This window comes from Peromyscus eremicus, chromosome 7 (assembly GCF_949786415.1).
Source record: "Peromyscus eremicus chromosome 7, PerEre_H2_v1, whole genome shotgun sequence".
In the NCBI taxonomy this organism is placed as follows: domain Eukaryota; kingdom Metazoa; phylum Chordata; class Mammalia; order Rodentia; family Cricetidae; genus Peromyscus; species Peromyscus eremicus.
The window spans coordinates 103,139,254-103,165,416 of NC_081422.1; the positions used below are offsets into that span (position 1 = coordinate 103,139,254).

General features: G+C 45.2%; 1 protein-coding gene across 2 annotated transcripts; it reads left to right on the plus strand.

The window, feature by feature from the left end:
• The first annotated feature begins 3,344 nt into the window (after positions 1 to 3,344).
• Positions 3,345 to 25,879, plus strand: Ip6k2 (inositol hexakisphosphate kinase 2). Of its 2 annotated transcripts, XM_059268707.1 has the most exons (6): positions 3,361 to 3,966; positions 15,447 to 15,779; positions 17,683 to 17,905; positions 18,831 to 19,006; positions 24,165 to 24,340; positions 25,099 to 25,879. In XM_059268707.1, exons 2-6 carry the CDS (start codon positions 15,578 to 15,580, stop codon positions 25,597 to 25,599), a joined length of 1,278 nt encoding a protein of 425 aa, XP_059124690.1. In that variant the 5' UTR covers positions 3,361 to 3,966; positions 15,447 to 15,577; the 3' UTR covers positions 25,600 to 25,879. The 2 variants fall into 2 exon arrangements, with proteins under 2 accessions (XP_059124691.1, XP_059124690.1); XM_059268708.1 differs by lacking the exons at positions 17,683 to 17,905; positions 18,831 to 19,006; positions 24,165 to 24,340; positions 25,099 to 25,879 and adding an exon at positions 16,642 to 16,766 and having other exon boundaries at positions 3,345 to 3,966.
• Positions 25,880 to 26,163: the final 284 nt, after the last annotated feature.

The window sequence follows — 26,163 nt, forward strand, 5'->3', positions numbered from 1 at the left end:
ATTCTTACCACATTCCCAGGATCTAATCCATGTCAGCCCATCATAGGAAGCACTTAGCAGAAGGAATGAGAGTGAATTTGTTATGCTCGGGCCATCTTGTCCAGCTTTCCACTCTGCATGTGGGAGCCCTGGAATGGAAGCTTGGTTGGGAGGCAGTAGAACAGTGGCCTGTAAGGACCTGAACGCCTGGTGCCTGTTGGGCTTCTACCCAGCAGTCACAGGCGCTGACACCACTGTCTGGTATCAGGGGCAGAAACTGGGTGAGGCTTTCTAGCAACCTAGCAAGGTTGGGGTGGAGGCTCCTGAACCCAACCCTGGGGCTGGTCTTTGCTGCGCTAGGGACAGCATTGACAGCTGGCAGCAGTATAGACTGAAAGAATTGGCCAAAGACAGAAGGAGGCAGAAGATCAACTTCGTTGTAGCTGCTCATGCTTGGAATCCCAGCAGTCAGAAGGCTAAGGCAAGAGGATTGACTCCAGTTTGAGGCCAGCCTGGGCTATGTAGTGAGTTGCCTGAGCTACAAAGTGAGACCCTGACTCAAAACTCAAACAAAGAAGAAGAACTTCCCCTACAAAAAACAAAACAACCACAACTGCGGGGTATTTACCCACCACCCCCACAGTTCCCCAGACTTTTCTTGAGTGAGAGCAGCAGGAAATATTAGATAGAAGGATTTAGATTGTGGAGATGAATAGATAGAAAATATAGGATAGCCTCGAGAGGGCCTGGAACCTATTCCAAAGGGCCCTGACTGTCTCTGCCCTAGGGTATGTTAGGCAAGCACTCTACCATCTGCTCAGCATGGGCCATGTTTTAATATCACGGTGCCTGGTTGTTTAGGTCTTATCATGTAAGACAACTGTGAAGGGCTTGTATCTGTGGAGTTCGGCAGATACCGTATTATTTTGCTAAGGAATATGTTATATCTTGTGGATTGTCTCTTCTCAGAAATGGCTGTCTATGCAAGGTGGGTGTGGGGCTCTAGGAGTCATACTTCTGAGTGTCTGAGTCTATTCATTAAAGAGTGGAATTCCCTGGGCTGGAGAGATGGCTCTGCAGTTAAGAGCACTAGCTAGTCTTCCAGATAACCAAGGTTCAATTCCCAGCACCCACAGGGCAGCTCACACCTGTCTGTAACTCCAGTTCTAGGGTACCTGACACCCTCATACAGAAATACATGCATGCAAAACACCAATGCATGTAAATTTAAAAAATTAAAGATAAAGAGTGGAATTTCCTACAGTGTGTGGGGCTGTCCTAAGAGAGACTGCAGCCAGGGCTTTTAGGACTGACTAATCAATTCTGGTCCTGCTCAGAGAAGAAGAGGCCTTGCTCTGAGACCAGCCTAGTCTGAGGCAAAAGCAGTCTTGAGACTGGAATAGCACAGCACACCCATCAGTCCCAGGATGGCATCTACATTCTCCCCTTGCTCCAGCTTCTGTCATTTTCTTTTTCCTCTATAGTACTTACCACTGAACACTATGTGGCTTCTTTAAGGTAAATCAATTTGCAGATATTTCTGGAACTTAGTACTTGAAGTACTCAAGATACATCTCTGAACAAAACAAAGACACAGCCAACCCCCACAGTACTGTGTAAGGATAATAAGTATCTACATTAAAGATTATGTGAGGGCTGTAGATATAGACCAGTGACAGAGTGCCTACCTAGTATGTATGAAGCCCTGGATCTAATATCTAGTATTGAAGAAACACAAAAAAAACAGGGAGCATACACCTGTAACACCAGCACTTGGGAGTTGGAGGTAGGAGAAGATCAGCAAGGGATGTATGAGACCTTGTATAAAAAACAAAAATGAAAAATATTCAGTAAGATGATAAATGCTATGGGAAAAAAGCAGGACAGAAGATAAAGGCCATCCCCAGTGCTGGGGGCCAAGAGAGAAGCTACAGTCTAAAATGAGAGCGTGAGAATGCTGGAGTACAGCCCACGGAAACCTGTGTCTTCATGGCAGAGAACAGCTGGAGGACAGCCACTGAGCCAGAGGGTGCACAGGGCAGGGTGTCTGAAGAGCGCTTTGAGGCTGAGCTGGAGGCCAGCAAATGAGACGCAGTGAGGTGGGTGTGGGAATCCTGGGAATCTACCTGGCTCTGGACCATCTTTGGGGAGTGACTACAAATCCACAGGCTGATGTGTGGAGTGGACTGAAGGACAACAAGGGACTGGGAGGGGTCTGTGACTGACCTGGAGAGACATGTAGGGGTTTGGATGTTCAAGCTGTGGTCACGTCAAACAGTGACCTCATTCTTGAGATAGACAACTTCCTGGCACAATGGATGACGGTAAGACAATAACAACCAAAACAGGGAAGGGCCACAAAGCCAGACTCAGGTTGTCTGGCAACAGCTGGATGTTGAATCAGGAAGAGTCTCACCTGGGTAAACACTTTTGGGGTTGATAAACATGAAGTTGGCATTTAAAGCCATGAGCCTGAAAATTAGGTCTGTTGCTTTGTACCTATAAATCCCAGCACGTGGAGGTTGTGGCAGCAAGATTGCTGTAATTATGAGGCCAGCCTGGGCTACAGAGCGGGACCCCTACTCAAATCAATCCGTATTTTAAAAGCAAAACCATGAGTGTGGGTAAGTGGGTACAGACAGATGGAAAAATGTAAAAATGTGTATCAGAGGAAACCTGGTGAGCATAGCGCCTTGACAGCCTACAAAAGGAGATTCCAAGAAGAATCTGTTGATGATAGGAAATCTCTCTAAGTCCATCTCTAAGACAGCTGGGATTTAAAAAATATTTATTTCCCTTTACTGTATTTCCTGCAGACTATAGATACTTAAGAAACACTTGAGTTTAAAAAACGTGTGAGCCACACCTTTGCAAATGCCCAGGATGCAGGGTTGCAACACTGACCTCCTTTACAGAAAGGCTAGTGGGCAAGTAGGAGGTTCTTCCCACGGTCAGTGGTACCCATCACATCCCTTGCTTTTCCTAGCTACACTGACATTCCCTGAGGCCAGAGCCCTCCTGAATAACGCAGGCCCCAGGACAAAGGAGTCTTACCTACTTCTATGCTTTGGAGGTTGGTAGACCTGTCTTCAGACCCACCAGTTTAGAGAGGACTTTCAATCCACTCCTTTTTTCCGCCACCTTATGGCTTTCATTTTGTCTACCTGTCCACTCATCTGTTCACCTGTCAAATAACGATTTTTAACAATTATTAGTGTGTGTGTGTGTGTGTGTGTGTGTGTGGAGAGAGAGAGAGAGAGAGAGAGAGAGAGAGAGAGAGAGAGAGAGAGAGAGAGAGCGCCTGTCACAATGCTCTTGCAGAGGTCAGAAAACAACCTTCGGGGAGTTGGTTCTCTCCTGAGTCCCAAAGATTGTACTCATCTCATTGCCTTTAACTTCCTGAGCCTTCTCACTGGCCCTCTACATAGCCTTTTATTTGTCCGTCGTCTGTAGTCCTTCTTCTGTCCGCTCTGTATAGCTATCCCTTTAACTCAGCGACTATTCACATGCAGTTTTGTCCATCCATCTGCCAGGGTGACCAGCTTTGCAGTTGGTCACAGAATGAATACTGACTGGCCTTGACATTCCTGTATCCTCGGAAGCTTCCCAGTGCAGGGCAAACCAGGACTGCCTGTTCATCTGTCCGTATCCTAGGCATCCTGCAATCGACCCATTGGCACGCAGCCCATCAGTTACTTCAACTACGCAACAGACCGACGGGCCATCCTCCTCACCAGGACAGCGCTCCGCCTCCTACCTTCACTTCCCCCTCCCCCCGCCCATTCCGGAAGCCCCCGAAGCGAATCCTGGCGCCCTAGCAACAGAGTCTTTCAGGCTGCCCAGTCCGCTTGCGCGGCTTCGGGTGCGAGCCAATCGTGAGGGGCGCCGGGAGCGAGGCTGGGGGGCGGGGCTGAGCGCCGCCGCAGCCATTTTGGTGGAAGAGAAACAATAGGACGGAAGCGTCGCGGGACTGGGCTGTGGCCGCAGGTAACGCCCGCCCTGCCGGGCCCGTGGCCCGGTCGCCCCGGGGCTTTAGGGAGGTTTTCGGTGCTGTTAGCGGACAGGCTTCCTGATCACTCGGGAGCTTTCCAGATTATTTGGCGGAGGGGTTCTCTAGCTGTCATTGTGGAGTAAAATTTCCCTACTTACGGGGGGCATCATGTCTTCTGGCCCTCGGGGAGACCAGCGCTCCCCACCGAGAGGAGGGCAGAATCTTCCCCGGCTTTGGAGAGGGTCTGCTGGGATTGGGGGGTCGGGGGCGACGACAGCGTCTTTCTCTGTGTTTGAAGCGGTCTCCCTGGGTCTTCCGGTGGGCAGGGTCTCTTGTTTCGAGGCCCCCCCGGCCACGACCTCCCAGGCCATTGCGGATGGGGTCTCTATCTTTGGATGAGGGGTCAGCCCTGATCCTCAGGTACTGTTACCTGGGCCCGCAGACGTGCAGCCATTTTGGGTATTGAACGTCAGCCAGTCACCTCGCCTTTGATTGGGGGGCGGGGAGATCTGCGCGTCCAACCTTACTGTCTTTTTTTTTTTTTAACATTAAACCGGATCAGAAGATGCCTTTTTTAATACTGATGTTTCTACCGCCAGTGGGATAGTTATTTCTTTCACATTTGATAACAAGACTGCAGCTGTCTTCCGCATCCTTCTTAATGACTTGTTTCATTTTAGGATTTTAATTTCCCTCAAATATCAAGAAAGCTGTTACTAGCAGAGGAATGAGTGAAAAATGTAGGAACTAGTGAAATCTAGTGATCTTACATGCCAAAGGAAATAGAGCTAGTCATCGCTTGTAAATAAACATTTTGTTCGCAAAATGTACATAGAACAAGAACAAAATAATTTCGAATAGTTTTGAGAAAAAGTACTGAAGGGATCTGGAGGAAGTGGGAGGAGGACGAGAGGGGCCAGGGAGTGAGTAGGATCAAAATACATCGTATACATGTTTGACATTGTCAAAGAATACATATTTATCAAAACAAAAATACTCCAAAGGAAAAAATACTGAAAGTTTTGAAACATTAAAAATGTTGCAGACTAGAGGACCTTGTTTACAGCAGTTTTGTTGAGTATTTAAAATGTTTGCTGTATTTGCATTTTTCCCAGGTTGACATTTTAAGAGAAGGAAGATGCTTATTTACTGAGTTGTTGCCATGGAGAGTGTATAATTGCAGGGGTTTGTTGTTTTAATTTCAGCCGCTGTCACAGATAGAAATATAAAATGAATACTTATATTTGATGTGAACAGACCATTTGATTGACCCCTTAATTTATTATTTATTTATTTATTTTTTTGAGATCACGTTGATTGAACTGTTGACTTATTCTGACAGGTTTACCTGCATTCTGTAAAATTCAAGTGCATAAGTAGGATTAGACCTGTTCTTATAATTATAGAAACCAGTTTCTCATATGTAATAGACTTCTTTTGTGCTTTGGAGTTTGCTAGGAGACAGATTTTGGTCTATACAACCAAGTATCTGAACATTGGAATGTGCCAGGGGACGTAATTGCTGACTGATGAAACTTAGTCTCCTTTACAGGGAGGGTCAAGGACTTCTGTGAGCCCTAGAGATGTCACTGGTATCTAGGCAACAAGGATGTGCTGGAGCCTTCCTAGGGCCAGCTTGTTAAGGTGAAAATTTTCCATTGTTGGCTCATAAAGAGGATGCACTGGGGAAGAATTTTCCCTTTAAGGGAAGAGTTGTTTTGTTTTTTTGTTGGTTTGAGATAGGGTCTCTTTATGTATACCAGTCTGTCCTGTAACTCACTCTGTAGATCAGGCTGGCCTTGAACTCATAGATCAGTCTGCCCCTGCCTTCTGTATGCCAGGATTAGAGGCATTTGCCCCCACCTCAGGCAAGGGAAATTAATTTGTCATGGGATGATTATCTTACAAATTGGCCATATTTTTTATGGTAGAAAATAATCAGAAAATTACTTTAGTATGATTACATTTTGAAGCATATTTTTATTTTTAAAATTATATTTTGTCTTTTTGTGTAATAAAAATAACAAGTAGTGTATGTTATGAAGTATATCGTGTTGGTAAGTAAATGTCCTTTTCCCAAAAAATTGAATTGAGAAAAACATCATTTGCAGAGATAATGTATGTGGCTTTAATCTGTCATTCATCACCAGCTTCCAGCAGTCAGCTGATTTCAGCTAATTGTGGCTCACACCTGTCCTCCTGTCACTGGGAGGCTGAGGCAGTAGGTTGCCACAAGTTCCAAGACTAAACTACTCAGGTCTACTTTGAGAGACCAGTCTCAAAAACCAAAACCAAAAACTACTCCAAACCAAAACGCAGGTAACTGATCCTTACGTGTTGTATCCACACACCTCTTGCTGTCTTAAATTGCATTTTATTTACTTAACTATTCATTTATTTGGTTTTTAAGAAGGCCTCGCTGGGCTGTGGTGGTGCATGCCTTTAATCCCAGCACTCGGGAGGCAGAGGCAGGCAGATCTTTGTAAGTTCGAGGCCAGCCTGGTCTGCAAAGCAAGTTCCAGGAAAGGTGCAAAGCTACACCGAGAAACTCTGTCTTGAAAAACAAAACAAAACAAAACAAACAAACAAAAAAGGCCTCACATAATAACCTAGGTTGGCCTAGAACTTATGGCAATCCTCCTGCCTGAACCTCTAGATGCTTAATCAGATGCTGAGGGTATACCCATGAGCCACTACAGTCAGTTTGCCTTATTTCTTCTGTGTGTAGCCTGTCCTGAAACTCACTCTGTAGACCAGACAGGCTGGCCTCGAACTCAGAGATTTGCCTAACCTCTGCCTCCCAAGTACTGAGATTACAACTATGAGCCTTCCTTTTTTTTTTTTTTTTCCTTTCTTTTAAAATTTGGGTGTTTGGGTGTTTTGTCTGCATGTATGTGCACCAGACGAGGGCATGAGATCTCATGGGACTACAGTTGTAGACTGCTGTAAGCTGCTGTGTGGGTGCTGGGCACTGAACTCAGAACCTCTGGAAGAGCAGCCAGTGTGCTTACCACTAAGCCGTCTCTCCAGCCCCTTGCCTTTCTCTTTAAGGAAGGAGGAAAAGTAGAAGAAAGCTGGATTTTGAAGGGCACATATCCAGAAATGTTTCTTGTTTTGCTGTGATACTTTAGCCCCCAGAAATGTTATTTTGCTTATACGTATTTTACTTATTTATTTATTTATTTATTTATTTATTTATTTATTTATTTATTTTGGTTTTTCGAGACAGGGTTTCTCTGTGTGGCTTTGCGCCTTTCCTGGATCTCGTTCTGTAGACCAGGCTGGCCTCGAACTCACACAGATCTGCCTGCCTCTGCCTCCTGAGTGCTGGGATTAAAAGTGTGCGCCACCACCGCCCAGCGCTTATACATATTTTAGTGGGTATCTCTGAAGACAAAAAGTGCTGGATATGAGTGAATCCCAACACTCAAAAAGCTGATACAGGAGGATTACAAATTCTAGGACAGCCTGTGCTACAATGTCTCAAAACAGGGTTTGGGGGAGGGCTAGCCATGTAATCTACAGTACCATTACTCTGCTTAAAAACTTGTAATTCTTTATTTTTTAAAGTTCTAAAATTCATATACCCATCTGACGTTTTTACTAGTTCATATGTTTAAATCAGGATTCAAGATCTGCTCATAGCATTCTGATGAGGTGGCCCTTCCCCCCCTCCAAAAAAAAAAACAAACAGGGTTTCTCTGTGTAGCCATGGTTGTCCTAGAACTTGCTCTAGACCAGACTGGCCTCAAACTCACAGAGATCTGCCTGCCTTTGCCCCCTGAGTGCTGGGATCAAGGGTGTGCCACCACTGCCCTGGTGACTGAGGTGGCTCTTAGTCGATTCAGTTTATATGTGCTTGTTCTGTTTTTCTTGTGATTTGTTTATTGAAGCATCTGTGGTTGAATTTCTGGCGTTTGTTGATCATTCCTTGTGATTGAGACCTTTCGGCTGTGGTGAGTAGCTGGATTTAAAGTCGCTCTTATTAATCCTCTCTGTGAAGACATTGGGAAAGAACCACCAAGGTGCATTGAGAGATAACTCTGGCCGGCAGTGTTGTAGACCTGCAATCCCAGAGAGAGCTGAGAGTTCAAGCACAGCCTAGGCAGCGTAGGGAGACCTCCATCTTTAAGACCTTTAAAATATATTATTATTCTGTATGTGCATGGTGTGTGTATGTGGGAGGGAGGGAGGGAGGGAGGAAGGAAGGACTTAGGGAGGTCAGAGGACCACAGAGATCCACCTGGCTCTGCCTCCCGAGTGCTGGGATTAAAGGCGTGCGCCACCACCGCTCGGCTCACTTTGGGTTCTTTTTTAATACTTAGAATAGAAATTCACAATTGATCAAATGAAAGGAAATATTTAGTGTTTATGTATCCATTAATCTTACCACTCATTTAAAAATGATCTAAAGCCAGATGTGGTGATAACAGTCCCATAATCTCAGCACTTGGGAGGCTGAGGCGGAAGGATTGCCTTGAGTTCAGGGCCAACCTGTGTTATATAAAAAAGAGTCTGTCTCAGAGACAAAAGGACAAAGAAAGGAAGAAAAGAAATTGCTGAATAAAGCTTGTGTTTTAATGGAATAAAATGTGTTACGGACCAGAAAGCAAAACCTTGGCATCTTCATTTCATGGACAGGAATGTGTGCAGTTGGTTCCTGGCTGGATCTCACAGGGCAGGCTTTATGAGCGAACTCTCCCTTTCCACTGCTGACCCTATGGTACTTAGGCCTTTTCACTCTATCTTAGACCCATCCATCTGTACTAGCCCCGAGTACCAGTCCTTGTCTTGAGCTTTGTATTGCTCTTCTAGCTGGGGCTGCTTTGGGGCCAATAGCCTTTCCAAACTCAAGTTGCACACACAAAAACGTGATGCCCCATGGGCTGCAGGCACTTGTCTCAGCTCCCTTGGGAAATGCACAACTATTTCATCACCCTTCCCTGCTTCTTTTATGAGAGTAATACAGACTGTTTTACAGTATAAAATGAACATTAGCTAACAATGTTTTCTCTAATTGTCCTTCCTACTCACATTTTAAGTTTTAATTTTTTATTTTATTTTCAAAGTAAGTTGCTAGAGACAATAGTTTTCTAACATAGGTGAACAAAGAACTTTCGTTTTTGTTTTTTTGAAACAGGGTTTCACCGTGTCACCATGGCTGGCCTAGAGCTTGCTGTGAGACCAGGCAGGATGAACTTAGAAAGATCTGCCTGCCATGTACCACCACACCCAGCATTTATTTTTTGAGATGGAGTCTAACTTCAGAGATCGTCGGTCGGCCTTGTGAGTGCCGGGACTACAGGCATGTGCCCCTGCACTGCCCACCACCTAAATCCTTCTCTGCCCCGGCCTTGAATCTTACACAGATGGTTTTGCTAAGACTCCAGCTATGTTCACCTTAGATTAATCTAATTATATGCCTGCCAGTCTCCACTCTGGTGCCCATTTGTTTAGATGCACCTTTACACAGACATACATGCAGGCAAAAAAATGAATGTGCACAAAATACAAATAAATTTTTTTAAAAGTGTGCACCACCACTGCTTGTCTCTTAATATTATTTATTTAGTTTTGGTTTTTTGAGACAAGATTTCTCTGTAACAGCTCTGGCTGTCCTGGAACTTGCTTTGTAGATCGGGCTGACCTTGAACTCACAGAGGTCCGCCTGCCTCTGCCTCCTGAGTGCTGGGATTAAAGGCATATGACCGAACTGCCCAGCTATTTTTTATTTATTAAGGATTTATTTTCTTTTTGTGTATTTGTGTCAGGGAAGAGAAAATAAAGCAGGGTGTGTGTCAGTCAGTGAGTGTGGCTGAGACAGTGTGGCACTTTAAATAGAGTGGCTCAGGGACCTTAGATCACTTGATCCTACTTTGAGACCATCATGGGCAGCATAGTAGGGCTGTGCTCACTCACATTCTCTCTCTCAAGTCTCAGATGGGACCATGGAAATAGTGACTAGGAGAATCAAAATGTATGACCCTTGCATAATGAGTTGAAAGCTGGATGTGGTGGCATGTATTTCTGATCCTGGCTAAGCTACTCTGGAGGATTGTGAGTTCCGAGCTAGCCTGGGCAACATCTTGACAAACACACCAATCTGAAAAAGAGAAAGGAGGGCAGGTGAAATGGCCCAGTGGTAAAGGCACTTGCTGCCAGTCCTGCCAACCTGAGCTCAGTACCTGGAGCTCAGCACTTACTGGAAGGAAAAGACTGACTCCCAAAAGTGTCCTCTGACCTCCACACACACCCTGTACTGTGCCCACATGCACGTAATGAATGAATAGATGAATTAGTGAATCAATGGAATTTTAAAAAAATTTAAGGAAAATTATTGGGGCTCAGAGATAGGTCCAGCCTGAACTACAAGGCAAATTCTGTCTGAAAAAGAGAAAAAGAAGGGAGGGAACAATTAAGGAAGGAAGGAAAGAAAAGAGATTGAACCAGGCATTATCCACATGACCGTAATCCTAGTACTTGGGAGTCTGGGGTTGAGTTCAAAACCAGGCTGGGCTGTGTAGTTAGGCTGTCTCAAACAAAAATAGAAATAGGGAGAAAAACTGGGAAGATGACTTAATTTTGACCAAGATAGTAAGCAGGCAGCCCTTGGTGTATGACTGAAGATGCTCAGAGTGGGGCAGTTTTAAGGCCATGATTTGATGAGTTCTTGGCATATTTATCCCAGTCACATACTCTTCAAGCCACAGTGTAAAACACTATCAACCCTAAAAATCTGTGGGGCCTCGGTCCACCCCAGCCTCCTCTTTGGCCTGTCGTGACTCCTCATCGTCTGCTTTGTCACTGTGGTTTGGGTAGCTTTGTACTCCAGCACTGTAGGAGTTTCAGTGCCGGCCCTGCTTGTGAGACGTGCTGAGCGGATGTTAGGTGTTGCCCTCAGGGCCCAAGATGGAGATTTGAGTGGAAAGGGTTGTTTTGTGCCATGAGGCTGTGGTTCCTTACACAGTCCCTGGTGACTCCCTGACCCTGGAGCTTTTCTTGAGGCCCAGTAAGTGGCTCCTGTGGATCCCATTTGTTGTCTCATTAGGTGAATTCTGGCCTAGTGAGCTAAGACCCCGGGGGCTTTAGTCACAGGTGTTTAGCTTGCAGCACTAGGGAAGAAAACAAACAAAAACCATTAAGAAGGTTAAGGCACTGGCTCCTCCCTCGGATCCTTACACTGACAGTTAATTGATCTTGGGGCGGGCTGTGGGGAGCATTGTATAGCCTGTGCTAGGATGGGTCATAGTCTGCTTTTACTTGCTGTAGTTTCATGGAAGCTGTGAGCCAGCGTGAAAAGCTAAACCAGCCGCTAGGTCTGAAGCCAGGGTTTTGTTTTGTAGGTCTTCTTGGTCTCTAGATTGCAAGAGCGGCACAGCAACCATTGCTAATCCAGGGCTCCTGAAAAAAAATGAACCTTAGTCTTTGGAGGTTTATAAATTACTGACAGCTGGCCACAGTGGCACATGTCTGTAATCACACAGCATTTCAGAGTCTGGGGCAGGAATATTGCTGAAAGCTTTAGGTTATATAGCAAGACTGTGCTTTATTAGGAAAAAAAAATATTAACATCCTACTCAAACTGCACATGGAGCAGAGAGAGGTGTTTGGGGGCTTTTCTTCTGAGGTGTCTAGGGAGAAAGTTGATGGGCTTTGTAATCCTTGGGGGAAGTATAAGGATACTTAAAACAGAAGCACCTTTTTACTACTTCTAAATGTGAGACCTGGTGCACAATGTCATCATTCTTAAATTCATGTTGCAAAGTTAAACATAATCAGAGCAGAAGAATTGCAGAACAATTATGTTGAATGTTTTATCCAAAAAAAAAAAAGCTACTCATTACTACTCTCTTGTTTGGTTACAACTGGAGAAACAGAGGTTTACTCAAAGCCTCATTTTACAGATCAGAAAATGATCCCCACAGGAAGAAGGGAACCAAGGATTGGAGTCTCTCCCCAAGCCATTGAGTACTGCCATCTAATCAGTTTTCAAGTTCCTCCTCACAGTTGGGAGTTTTCTCTGTCATCAGACTTGGCTCAGGCAAGATCGAGCCTTATTTTTCCTACCTCTACCCAAGGTGATGATTCTCCTGGGAGCATTGCTGTGTATGAACTTCAAGGTGAATCCAGGCATGGTGGCACACACCTTTAAACCCAGCACTTGGGAAGCAGAGGCACTCGGATCTCTGTGAGTTCAAAGCCAGCCTGGTCTATAGAGCGAGTTTCAGGACAGCCAGGGCTATATAGTGAGACGCTGTCTCAAAAAAAAAAAAAAAGTTAGATGAAAAGGGAGTGTGGCGGGGGCTGGAGAGATGGCTCAGCGGTTAAGAGCACTGGCTGTTCTTCCAGAGGTCCTGAGTTCAATTCCCAGCAACCACATGGTGGCTCACAACCATCTGTAATGAGATCTGGTTCCCTCTTCTGGCCTGAAGGGACACATGCAGGCAGAACACTGTATACATAATAAATAAATAAATCTTAAAAAAAAAAGAAAGAAAAGAAAAGAAAAGGGAGTGTGGCAAAGTGGCTTAGACCTAAGAGGAGGTAGAGAGTCTTGCTGGGACTTTCAGTCTTCTGTCCACACCATAGACCACACTGCACAGAGATGCTGTGGAACCATTTTAAATTTTTCATTGGAGGGGTAGATGAGAGAAATCTGAAAAGATAGTCGTCTTCTTAGTTAAATGTATTTAAGGAGTAGTATGCAGTCTCTCTGTGTGTGTGTGTGTGTGTGTGTGTGTGTGTGTGTGTGTGTGTGTGTAAAACATGTCTGCATGTGTGTTTGTATCAGTGCATATGTGTGTCCAGGTGCAGGTCAGTCTCCAGGTGTTATTCCTCAGGAATTGTCCACATTGGTTTTTCACGGCGGAGCCTCTGGTCCTAGAACACATTGATAAGGCTAGGCTGTCTGGCCAATGAGCCCAAGAATCATCCTTGTCTCAGTTTCCCCAGCACTGTCATTACAAGCATGATTCACCATGACCATTGTTTTTGTAGGTTGTGGATTCTGGGGAATTGTACTCAAGTGCTCAGCTTGACTAAGTTACTACTCAAGTTCTTTTAGGGGGGCTTTAAAAACTATTATTACTAGTGTGCGTGATACAAATTTGTATGGACACAGATGTGGAGTTCATCTGTGGAGTATGTTCTCTCCTCCCACCGTTAGATGGCTTCTTGGGACAAACTCGGGTCATTAGACTTGTGTGTTGGGCTTCTGCAGCCAGTGTTGAGCCATCTCTTTTTTGAAAGAAAAAAAAAAAAAAAAAGGTTTCAAGGGACTTGAAACTCTGTTTGGTTCAGACTGGTCAGACTGTGTGGCAGTCCTTCTGCTCCAGCTTCCCAACTTGTGGGGCCTGCCTGCTGCCTAGCATTGCTCTCAGAGCAAAGGTAGTTTTGTATCTTGACAAAGACTTTGGATTTTGTTTCCAAGGCCTGGGCATTGGGGAGCATGTTGTACTCTGTTTAATAAGTATGGTCCTGACTCACATGGTACTGGCAGGCTGACTATGAGTCATTAGCTTTCCTTCAGTGTTGCTTTCTCAGGAAGTCTTTTAGAGATGGGTGGTAGAGGCAGGTAGATGTCTGAGTTCAAGGCCAATCTGGCCTACAGAGTTCGAGGACAGCCAGGGCTACACACAGAGAAACCTTACCACCACCACCCCCAACAAACACAAAAAAGAAACAGAAAGAACTGGAGTGCTGAGGCATAGCAGAGCCCCATCGTTTGAAAAGACGCTGCTGGAATGCTAGAATGAATGTATTCTTTTTCTTTGAGCCTATAACAGCTTGCCTCATGGGGAAGAGAACAGTGGCAGGGGTTAGACTTTCTTGCTGTAGCAAGCTCAAATTGTGTCAGAGAATTTGTGCATTCTTGAGTCCCATTGCCTGTGTAATTTTGGGACTTTTCTCAGGATATACGTCCTCCTGAGGGGCCTGTGGTGGTGATAACAAAGAAGGTGATGTCAGGTGAGAGACCGGGGCCCTTGGGTCTCTGTTTACATGTAGGAAAGCTTATGGATTTGTCATTGTGGAGTCCACAGGTAGGCTCTTTCTGAAAGGAAGAAATGAACACCAGCAAACAACAGAAAAGAGAAAACATCGACACCAACTTAACCTCTCCAGAAAGATGATACTCATGTAGAAATATAAATTTTGGATGAGAGCACTCTCATGAGACAAGCTAATGTCTCTGTGAATATTGGAAATACAGGTACCGGCAGGAGTACCTGAGACCTTAGGTCCCAGGGGCAGTTGTGTTGGAATGTCTGCCAGTAGCAGTCTAGGCTGCACTGGGAGCTGTGGCTCTCTGTCTGGACGCTAGCTCCGATGTTTCCTAACCTCCCCACATTCATTTGCAAGAGGGTAGTGTCTGTCTCATAGAAAGTATGGTGAGAGCCAAGTAAGAAGTCCACTAGCAAGCCTGCATCATAGTAGTTGTCTTAACCATGGTGAAGAACAGTGTGTGCACACCTACAGCAGGCTTTTCCTCTTCACTCCCATTTCCTGGGGAAGTCCTGGAAACAAGGTCTCTACCAGTAAGGGTCCCAGCAGTCACTGAAAGGTGGTGTAGTAGAGCCAGGTGAGGATGCCTGCACCTGTAAGTTACAGTTGGGAAACAGAACCAGCTTGACCCGCCCTCAAACAGTTAACCGAGTACACAGGGTGTGTGCCTGCTGATAGGATCCCGGTTGGTGGCTGTGGGTGCCCAATCAGATCTGAGGACCAGGCTGTGTGGTGGATGAGAGACCCAACTGCTCCAGGAGCGAGCACAACTTGAGTTTAAAGGTGTGCCTCAGCTTTTGGTGATAAGGATAGAACTGATAAAAATAGTTGGTGACCTAGAACACTGTGTATCTTTTTAAATGGAGTTAGCCAGCTTCAATCAGTTGTTTTTAGATACAGACGTTAATCATTAAAGCGGGTTCAGAGCTCCATTGCTAATAAGGTTAATGGGGCTTGGCTTTGGCTTTTAGCAAGGGGCAATGTTTGTGGACACCTTGAAGGAATAGATCTTATTAAACAATGCGTAAGTTGGTTTTCCCTGTATTTAAATCCATTTTATAAAAATATAATTAGCAGAGTAACTTAGGCACCACTTACCTTTAAGTGTGACAACCTTAATTAGAAAATGGTAAGGTTTTATGTGAATACTCCGTTGGAAATTGTGCTTTTACGCCATCGTGGCTTTGTGTTTTGCCTGCTGTTGTGATTTTCTAATGCTGTGGTGGCCAGGTTTGGCGGTTTAGGGGCCCCTGGAGCCCAGTCTTTGATTGTCAGTATCTGCCCCGCCCCTACTCCCTCCCCCTCCAATGTTTGTCTCTTCTGGAAAGAGGCGGGGCAGGGGTAGGCAGTGTGGGCGGAGCCCTGTGTGAGCTCCTGCTGTTTGTCTTCCTGCTGAGAAGGCCAAGGACTGACTGAAAGGCGGTTCCCAGGCTACTTCTAAACCTCATGTCATCATTGTGTTTGCTTCCGCCAGAGTATCCTGGCCTGTACAAACCTACGAGCAGAGAGCAAACAGACAGACGTAAGGACAGACAGTAAACGGAGGACGCGCTGGCCGCTGGACCCCGCTGCCTCCCCTTTCTCCCTGCTGCCTGTGTCCGGAGGATGAGCCCAGCCTTCAGGACCATGGACGTGGAGCCCCGCACCAAGGGCGTCCTGCTGGAGCCCTTTGTCCACCAGGTTGGGGGGCACTCGTGCGTTCTCCGATTCAACGAGACAACCCTGTGCAAGCCTCTGGTTCCGAGGGAGCATCAGTTCTACGAGACCCTCCCAGCTGAGATGCGCAAATTCACTCCCCAGTACAAAGGTGAGCCCCCAGCTGCCAGAGGGGTGGCCAGGCTGGTGAGATGCAAGGGACTGTGGCAGTGGAAGGCCCTGGCAGCAGTCCTGGGAGCCAGCCCTCCCTCCCTCCCTTCCTCCCTCCCTCCCTCCCTCCCTCCCATTTACCCTTTTGTTTCCCTTCTCCTCCTCTTCCTGGCCCTCGGCCCAGCACCTCACACCCTCAGTTTTCAAGCCCTGGTAAGATTGCTCAATTGTTTTGTTTTCTGGATTTGCTTTGAGTTTATTTTTGGTGGAAGTATAGTTGTTTTTTATGTTCAGGTGTCTCTTGCTCAAGGTAACCCATAGTCCCCATGTGGGGACAGTTCTGAAGACTTTAGGAGGATTTTACCCAGAGTTCTTGCTGCCTGCTTTTTGTCCTCCAGGAAACCAGAAGCCCTGGTGATTAGGTAGGCTGGGAACAGGGTTGAGTCAGATGGAATGCAGGAGTGGGAGGATTGTGCTGATTAGCTCAAGTCCTTTGCTATTACGGAATGTCCCCAGAATTGCTGTGTGAAGGCAACCCTTTGATTCACATGTAGTGACTTTTTTCTCTCTTTTTATACTGATACATTTCAAGGGAACGTCAACCACCAGCATGGTGTGGTCTTTCCTGGGGAGGAGGGGGAACCTTTTGTAAATCAGAAGAGAACTTATTAAGAAATTAATTTTAAATGTGTATTACCAGGTATGAAAAAAGGCTATAACAACTTAGATTCTCTTGGGACAATTAAAACATTGTTCTTTAAAGACAGGACAGACTGGGTTAATTCTCTCTACTTGGAAATGCATGTGGTGGGACTGGGGGAGTTGGGGACCCTCACTTGGTCCTTTTCTGTTATTTTTTCCAGGACAAAGCCAAAGTTCCCTTGTTAGCTGGCCACCCCTGCCCCGTTTTTATCCCTTTGGTCCTTCCTTATGCCCACAGGGAAGTGTGGTCCCCTGATACCCCCCTCCCGCTCCTCTGCGCCCAGAGCTGGGGGTCACCTCAGAAGTGGCATCTCTCTGAGCACGCATTCCCTGCAGCAAGCGAGCGGGCGGGCAGCAAGGACTGAGCAGATTGAGTGATCGTGGGGCAGAGAGGCCTAGGAGGTGTTCAGCCAGTCGGCTGTAAGGCGCTCGTCGGCACTGCTGAAATGCTCCCACCTGGCAGCCCCTTCCTCAGAGACTGTCTAATTACACATGGCAGGTCCTAGAGACTCAAAGGGGAGAGCTGCTTTCAAGGCTACCATGTGTCTGTGTTCCCGCCCCCTCATCTGCTGTGTTCATTTTGTTCTTTTGTGACACAGAACTACAAAAACCAATAAAAGCATAACTAAGAAGGGCAAAGGCTTGGCTCACCCACCCATGTAGGGTGCTAGAGAAGCCTTGGCCAGGGTGTCTGTGCTGTGTGGTTTGTTTGCTGCTTTCCTTTGCTTTGCTTCCCCAGTCTCCCCACCCTCCGGTGCTTCCACCTGAAGTTCAGCACACCTGTATTCCCTGCACTCGGGCTCTGCTTTAAAGCAAGCCTCCAGGCTGTTGGAGTTTCTCATAAGATACATAGAGCAATGTTTTTGTGTCTCTCTGAGGATTAGAAGAGTTACATAAAAATTAATAAACATTTTCAATGATGGAAAAATGTGTCTTGTAATTCTTTGGCCCTGCCTTCCCTTGTTGAGTGCATTAGAGAGGAAGTCTCTCGGCCATGTTTGCTCCCTAATTGCTTGTCTTGTATGGTGTCACTTTTTTCTAGCTGTTTTGATATTTGTTAGGTTTGCAGATGAGTTTGGGGCCTCTGGCAACATAGAGACTAAGGAACAGGGTAAGAAACAAAACAATGTTACAATCATGTTATCTAGAATGCTTTTTTCTGTGGAAATAAAAGTCCCTTCTGCTCCTCACCCCCCTTTCAGGTGTGGTGTCAGTGCGCTTTGAAGAAGATGAAGACAGGAACTTGTGTTTAATAGCATACCCATTAAAGGGGGACCATGGCACTGTGGACATTGTAGACAATTCAGACTGTGAACCAAAAAGTAAGCTGCTAAGATGGACAAACAAAAAACATCATGTCCTAGAAACAGAAAAGAGTCCCAAGGATTGGGTGCGCCAGCACCGGAAAGAGGAAAAGATAAAGAGGTGGGTAAAAACTGAATGCAAGTGTTGGGGCTTGGTTAGAGTCTGGTGCCTTGAAGCCAAGAACTCATCGTGAACCTGTTGGTGACTTGCCGCTGGTTCCACATGTCTGCTGTCTCTGATTGGCTCTGGGTTAGATCATGCTATTTTGCATAAACAGCTGAAGTGGCAGCTATTAAAAAGATTGACTCATTCCTTCCACAATTGCTTTGTCCCTGGCCACAGGCAGACTGGAGCCATTGCTTCACCTCAGGCTTTGCTAATGGTGGGGGCTAAAATGATCAGTTAGTCTCTGCAAAAGGGAGGACCCATGTGGGCAGGACTTACAAAAGTATAAAATAAAAATGTGAAGTATGTGTAATGTGGTTAAGTAGATTAACTGATTCCAATACAGTTTCTCTTTCCCCCAGTCTCTGGAATCAGGAGACCCTGTGTACCAGAGGCCAGGAGTCATGTTGCCTGGAAAGGGGGAATGAAGACTGCCTGCCTCATAAGTTGGGGAGAAAAGGCCATGGTTACATCTTGCTATAGAAAATAGTGGTGGGCTGCCCCCTTTTAAAATTTTTAATCAAGCCGGGCAGTGGTAGCGCACGCCTTTAATCCCAGCACTCGGGAGGCAGAGCCAGGCGGATCTCCGTGAGTTCGAGGCCAGCCTGGGCTACCAAGTGAGTTCCAGGAAAGGCGCAAAGCTACACAGAGAAACCCTGTCTCGAAAAACCAAAAAAAAAAAAAAAAAAAAAAATTTAATCAACTTTCTACAAGTAGCTACATGATAAAATGCACCAATTTAAATATTTAATGAGTATGAGCAGACTATGTATACTGTAATGACATCAAATAAATATCCATCACTCTAGAAAGCTGCTTCATTATTCATATTTAATTTTGATAATACATCATGATTTATTGAATTTTTATTTCTTTATAGTCATAAGTTAGAAGAAGAATTTGAGTGGCTAAAGAAATCTGAAGTCTTATATTACAGTGTAGAAAAAAAGGGAAATATAAGTTCCCAGCTTAAACACTACAACCCTTGGAGCATGAAGTGTCATCAACAACAGTTACAGAGAATGAAGGAGAACGCAAAGCATCGAAACCAGTACAGTATCCTTTGTCGTCAGGCTTTTCTGCCTTGGAAGGAGGGCCTGACAAGGTAGCTTGGGGACTTGGTTGGTTTATGATAGCAGGGTCTCTGTAGAGCCCAGCTGGACTAGAAGACGCTTCTGATCACTGGGATTGCTGGTGTCTGCCACTACACCTGCCCGAAGTGTTCTCTTTTGGGTTGGGGTGTGTGTGTGTGTGTGTGTGTGTGCGCGCGCGTGCGCGCGCGTGCGCGCGCGCATGCGCGCGCGCAAACGTGCCACAGCATATGTGAGGTCAGATGACAACTTGCCGGAGTTGTCATTTCTCTCCTTCCACCAAGCAGGTTCCGAAGATTGAACGCACAGAGCCATCTAATGGGCCTGGTTTGGTTTTGTGTTAGGATGGCTAATTTCCATTATTAGAGTTGTGCCCAATCACACAAACCCTGTGTGATAACTGGGAGACTGTCTGCTCCGTTATGAATAGAACCCAGTCTCAGAGTTCAGTAAGTGAGAACAACGGGTCTCTGAGAGCCTCATGAAGAAGCTGTCTTGTTTAGCCTAGGTGGCCAAGAGTGTGGCCCTGTCTTCAGACTCCTGCAGAATGTCTCACAGATTTTAACCTGCACCAGCTGAGGGGAATGATAGGGGACTAGTATTTGAATCTGGTCTACCACTCTGTCATACAAAACTGCACAAGGAAAGTACCAGGATCCTTTTTGTCTTTCCATTAAACTGTCATTTACTGGCCTTAGATTTTTTGTTTGTTTTTTGCAGTTCTGGGAATCCAACCCAGGGTTGGATTTGGCCAAGGTTGGGGACATACACATTGTGTCTAGAGGTCAGAGAACAATTTGCAGGAAGGAGTCTGTCCTCTCCCTCATATGGGTCACCCACTGAACCACCTCACTGCCCACCCCCAGGTCTCTCTCTCTTTTTTTTTTTTTTTTAAATCTTATGGATTGAAATTCCTGAGAGTTTTTTTTAACCTTTAAAAATGGAATTTCTAAGTACTTGTTGCTCAGAATTGGACATTAACCTACTTGAGTCAGTGTCCTGTCATAACTATCTGCATGTACCCAGTGCCCCACAACTGATATTTTTTTAATTATTTTATTTTTTGAGGTTATAATTACATCATTTCCCCCTTCCCTTTCCTCCCTCCAAACCCTCTCATATACTCCTCCTTACTCTCTTTCAAATTCATGGCCTGTTTTTTTCATTAATTGTTGTTACATGCATACATATATATATATATATACACATACATATATGTATATACACACACATATATATATTTCTAAATATAACCTGCTCAGTCTGTATTTATATGTATGTTTTCAGGGCTGACCATTTGGTATTGGACAACCAGTTGATGTGCTCTTCCCTGGGGAAGACTTTCTTCTACTCTCAGCTTTCCTTAGTTGCCTGTAGTTCTTTGTGGAGCATTGAGGCCTTGTGGGCTTTCCCTTGTCCACTTTAACATGTCCAGGGTTGTTGTCCTTGTTGAGCTCACGTTTGACAGTCATGTTGGTGAGACTTTATGGGTATGGCTTCTCATACTCGTCGGAGACAATCGCACACCGAACTTCCTGATCCTCTGGCTCTTAAGCTCTTCCTCATCTGCAGTGTTCCCTGAGACCGAGGGACAGGAGTTGTTTGTAAATGTATCCAGGGACTGGGCTCCACAACTCTGCATTTTGATAGGTTGTAGTTTTCAAAGAGAAGCTTCCTGGATGAGTAAGGGCTACAGTTACCAGATCAAGCCCTGGAGAAGGTGGCAACTGACTTTTCTTTTTAGGTACTGGGCCTTGTGCAGGCTAAACAAACCTCCTTACCACTGAGTTAAATTAGGTCACCTATCCTTATTTAAACAGTTTTGTCTTTTTCCCTGATTTTGATTCTGAAACAAGTCTGAGATATATCATTTAATCTGTTTATATCATCATGTATCCATAAAAGGAAAAAAATCCTTTAGCATGAGGACCGGTTTGATTCCCAGCATCTGTGTAACAACAGCTGGACACACCTGTGATCCCAGCAGTGGGAGGGAGAAGAAACAGGAGGATCCCTGGAGCTCATTCAGCAGCCACTCTAGCTGAGTCGTTAAAGTACCCTGTCTCAGACAGAAAAAATGTGGCAAGTGATTGAGGAGGACGACAGGGTCAGCTTCTCTCCACATGTGCATGCAGGAACATCTGCATACATCCACAAAATATTTTTTTAAAGATTTATTTATTTATTGTTTACGCAGTATTCTGCCTTCATGTGTCCCTGCAGACCAGAAGAGGGCACCAGATCTCATTACAGGTGATTGTGCGCCACCATGTGGTTGCTGGGAATTGAACTCAATACCTCTGGAAAAGCAGTGGGTGCTCTTAACCACTGAGCCATCTCTCCAGCCCCCACAAAATATTTTTTAAAATAAGGATGTTTTGGGGTTGGGGATTTAGCTCAATGGTAGAGTGCTTGCCTAGCGAGCACAAGGCCCTGGGTTCGATCCTCAGCTCCAAAAAAAAAAAAAAATAAGGATGTTTTAAAACAATACCATTGTACTTCTCAAAAATAGACAGTAATTCTTGTCTATAAAATCCTGTTTCACTGGACATGGTAGCCCACACCTTTAATCCCAGCACTTGGGAGACAGAGGCAGGTAGATCTCTGAGTTTGAGGCCAGCCTGGTCTACAGAGTGAGTTTCAGGACAGCCAGAGCTATACAGAGAAACTCTGTCTACAAAAAACAAACAGAAAAAAGAAAATATCTATTTCATGTTCTTATTTTCCGAATTGTCTCAGTAAATGTGTTTTTATTGTTGGTCTGTTTGAGGGAAGGTCCGTATAAAGGTCATGTATAACATTGCATCGAAGTGTTTGGGACTTTTAAAATATTACTCCCATTTTTTTTTTTTTTTCTTCTTGGGAGATTTCTTGTCAGAACAAATAAATAAGGATCAGCGCTAGGGAGATGTCTCTGGTTTAGATAGGACTTGTTCTGCAAGCATGAAGACCAGGGTTTGAATCCCAATACCCACAGAAGATCTGAGCATGACAACTTGGGTCTGTAACCCCATTGATGTAGGACAGAGACAGGAAGACCTCTGGAACTTGCTGGTCAGCTGGTCTAGCCAGATGGTAAGCTTCAGGTTCAGTGAAGAAACCTGTCTCAAAATAGGTTTGGGAAGTGATAGAGCAAGGTACCAACATCTGGATTTCTGCTGCACTAATACATGCATGTGCACACTAGAAAGAACATGGAGTTTCCCGTGATCTGGATTTTACTTAGTACATCCCTTTAGTATCTTTTTCATATGACCCTCTCCTCTGTTTCCAGTAAGTTGATAATTGGATCTAAAGGCTTGATCAGATGCAGGTTCCGTTCTTCAGGGGCTACCAGCAAGAATCCTTGAGAAATGTTATTGTCCATTGGGAAACATGGTATTTAGCTTTATTTCTCAGTCGTCATTGTTTTAGGGCCACCTTTTTCATTAGATGATTTCCTAATTTTGTTAGTCATTAGCTGGAATTTTACAAAGAATAATCTTGAGGTGCATTTGGAAAGAGATTAAATGTTCATTTTGCTTTATTTACTAGATGTTTGGTATAATGAATAGGTGGATCCTAATCCTCCAGAGGTGTCCATCATAGTGTGATTTTAGCATCATCTTGAATGCATGAGTTAAGCATATTGGATGTATTTTCATCAGTTGAAGGATGATTTAGGCGGCTTTGTGGTACCAGGGATCAAGCCCAGGGCCTTGTGAATTCTAGGCAAGCGCTTTCTCACTGAGCCAGATCTCCATACCCTACAGCTGTTCTCTTGACTGATAACCTAAATATCCCGAGTTTTAATTGTTGTCTTCCTTTCTGATTTGGAAAAGATAGTCTAGGAGATGACCATGTATATTTCTTGTCCTGGATGTTAGCTTAAACCTTTTTGTTTGTTTTGAAACCATTTCTCTGTGTATCCCTGGCTGTCCTAGTACTCCAGAAGTGAGTAAAGGACTACATAGTGAATATTTCAGGTTTTGTGGGCCATACAATCTATTGTCCCAACTCTGCCACTGTAGCAACATCCATAGATGTTAGTATAAGTGAATTAGTTCTATTATATTAATATGTTCTATTAAACATTGAAATTTATTGTAACCAAACCTCTTCTTTTAAAGATATGTTTGTATGATATGTATACTTGTTTGTGTATGAGGGTAAGCATATGCCGGGCACGCATGTGAGGATTGGAGAACGTCCTCAGGTGTCCTCACCTTCTACCTTATTTGAGGCAGTGCTCATTAGCACGTCTCTGTCTCTTCTCCAGGCTCTTCAGTCCTAGAACTTCAGGAAGTTGTTCTGTCATCACCCCACCTCTCACCTTAAGATCCAGTTTTCACAGGGATTCTGGGGGTCCACACATAGCTCATGAGAATTGCATGACAAACGAGCCTTTTTCCCAGCCTTGACCATCTTTTTCCTAGGTCATAACATGCTGTATATTTTGATATGATTTGATACTTTTGATAACGTATTGTATTAAAAAATGTAAAACCTAGGGTTAGGGTTGCCTAGCAAGTGCAAGGCCCTGGGTTCGGTCCTCAGCTCTGAGGGGGGAAAAAAAAAAAGTAAAACCTAGCCGGGTAGTGGTAGCACACGCCTTTAATCCCAGCACTTGGGAGAGTTTGAGGCCAGCCTGGTCTACAAAGCGAGTTCCAGGACAGCCAGGACTGTTACACAGGGAAACCCTGTCTTGGAGAAAGAAAAAAAGAAAAAGTAAAACCTGAGCTAGAAAGATGGCTCAGTGATTAAAAGCTCACAGACCACTAATTCAGTTCCCAGCATCCAACTCAGGTGGCTCATTACCACTTGTAACTCCCAGCTTTGGGAATCTGAGTCACCCTCTTTTGGTGTGTACTCACATGCACAGTCCATTACAGGCACACAGAGATGCACAGACTTGGTATATGTGTCTCTGGCTGGGGGCCCTCCCTATGTGTTGAGTCTAGACACTGGCTATTGTTATTTATGGTAGTTCCCTGGCAAGTCAAGGGTACCCCTGAGATCTCTCCTCAGCTCTGACCTCCCTCTGGAAGAGAGTATAGCTAATGAATGGAGTGTCTGTGAGCTTAGGCATCTTTTGTCATTATGTGCAGACACTTCCTTCTGGGGTATTGTCCTTAACTACTCAGAATTTATCTTACTGGAGAACCTAACTTCCCGCTACGAGGTGCCTTGTGTCCTGGACCTCAAGATGGGCACACGCCAGCATGGCGATGATGCTTCGGAGGAGAAAGCAGCCAACCAGATCCGAAAGTGTCAGCAGAGCACATCTGCAGTCATTGGTGTGCGTGTGTGTGGCATGCAGGTGAGGAGAGTGCTCATACTAAACAAGGACTACTAGGGTATCCAATGACTATCACTTCACTGTGGCATAGAACTCTGAAATGTTCTGAAGAGTTCCAAAGAGTTCTCCTTTGGAAATTTAAAACTCCTCCTACTCAGTTTTTTCTACTTTCCTTTAATAAATACATCCATTCTGATTTATTTAAAGTAACAACAAACAGATTCGGTAGGGATACATCTTAGCTGGTAGAATGTGCACTTAACACATACGAGTTTGTGGGTTTAGTACCCAGTACCAAAAACAAAGCAGATTTGAGTGAACTTAAGATACAGCTCAATGGTAGAGTGTTTGCCTTGCATACACAAGGCCCTGGATTTGATCTCCAGCATAGACACACACATGCACAGTTTGTTTTTGTCTTTTTAAATCTAGGTTTGGTCTTACCTGAGTCTATTGCTTTCTGGTTAAAAAAGAAAGCATGTATTCCTAGTTGAGCCCTCTGAGGCTAGTCTGGCTGGCTGAGTCCATATGTATGTGTCCATATACTAGGATGCAAAGTTAAGCCATCTCTGTTGATCTAGTTGCAGAATAGGGGCCTTGAATACAGTGACTGAACCTAGGTGACAGGGCATATTCTGGGTGGATGCCGAGCAAAGACAGGCCCTCCTGTGTGACTGATGCACTCAGGTACAAGATCTCATCAGTCATATCACCCTCATTCATTCAGTGTCGAAGTCTTGAAATGCCGTTTGACCCTGACTTGCTGATCTCTCCCACAGGTGTACCAGGCAGGCACTGGGCAGCTCATGTTCATGAACAAGTACCATGGGCGGAAGCTTTCGGTGCAGGGCTTCAAGGAGGCACTTTTCCAGTTCTTCCACAATGGGCGGTACCTTCGCCGTGAGCTCCTGGGCCCTGTTCTCAAGAAGCTAACTGAGCTCAAGGCTGTGTTGGAACGACAGGAATCCTACCGCTTCTATTCAAGTTCCCTACTGGTCATTTACGATGGTAAAGAGTGGCCAGAAGTGACCCTGGACTCAGATGCTGAGGACTTGGAAGACCTTTCTGAAGAGTCAGCTGATGAGTCTGCCGGTGCCTATGCCTACAAACCCATTGGTGCCAGCTCAGTTGATGTGCGCATGATCGACTTTGCACATACCACCTGCAGGCTGTATGGCGAGGACAGTGTGGTACATGAGGGCCAGGATGCTGGCTATATCTTTGGGCTCCAGAGCCTGATAGACATTGTCACAGAGATAAGTGAGGAGAGTGGGGAGTGAGCTTGCTAGCTATTCCAGTACCTGAGAGACTCTCTGTGTCCCCCCTACAGCTGTGCTGTCGGGGAGGAGGCCAGTATGGCCAGGTGGTGGCCTCTGCAGCCTGGAGCTGATAGATGGTGGCCTCTGTGACCCCCCCCCCCCCAGCCTGAGCCAGCCCCAGCCATGCTCAGAGTCTTTTATTTATTTTAACTATTTCTTCAACATTCCACATTTGATGATGCAGATACCTCTTTCTTCCCTGAGTGTAAATGTCCTAATACAGACCTTTTTGTTTATTGTATACAGTGATGCTGTCATTCTTTCTAAGCATGCATACTCCCTCCCCATCTGCAGAAGCTTTGTGTGTTGTGACCTCCCAGTCCCTGCACCCACTCTGTAGATTGCATTGAAGCTTCACAATGGCTTAGCTTTGTCTAGAGTGTCCCAGTTTAACACCTTGCAATCACCAAAACCAGTTATACTTACTTAGCCAGGTCACTGTGGTTTATGCTGGCTGGGTCTCTACTACCCTTGTACAAAAGTACAATTGGCATAGGTTTTCCCACGGCCCCACACAGCTTAAGA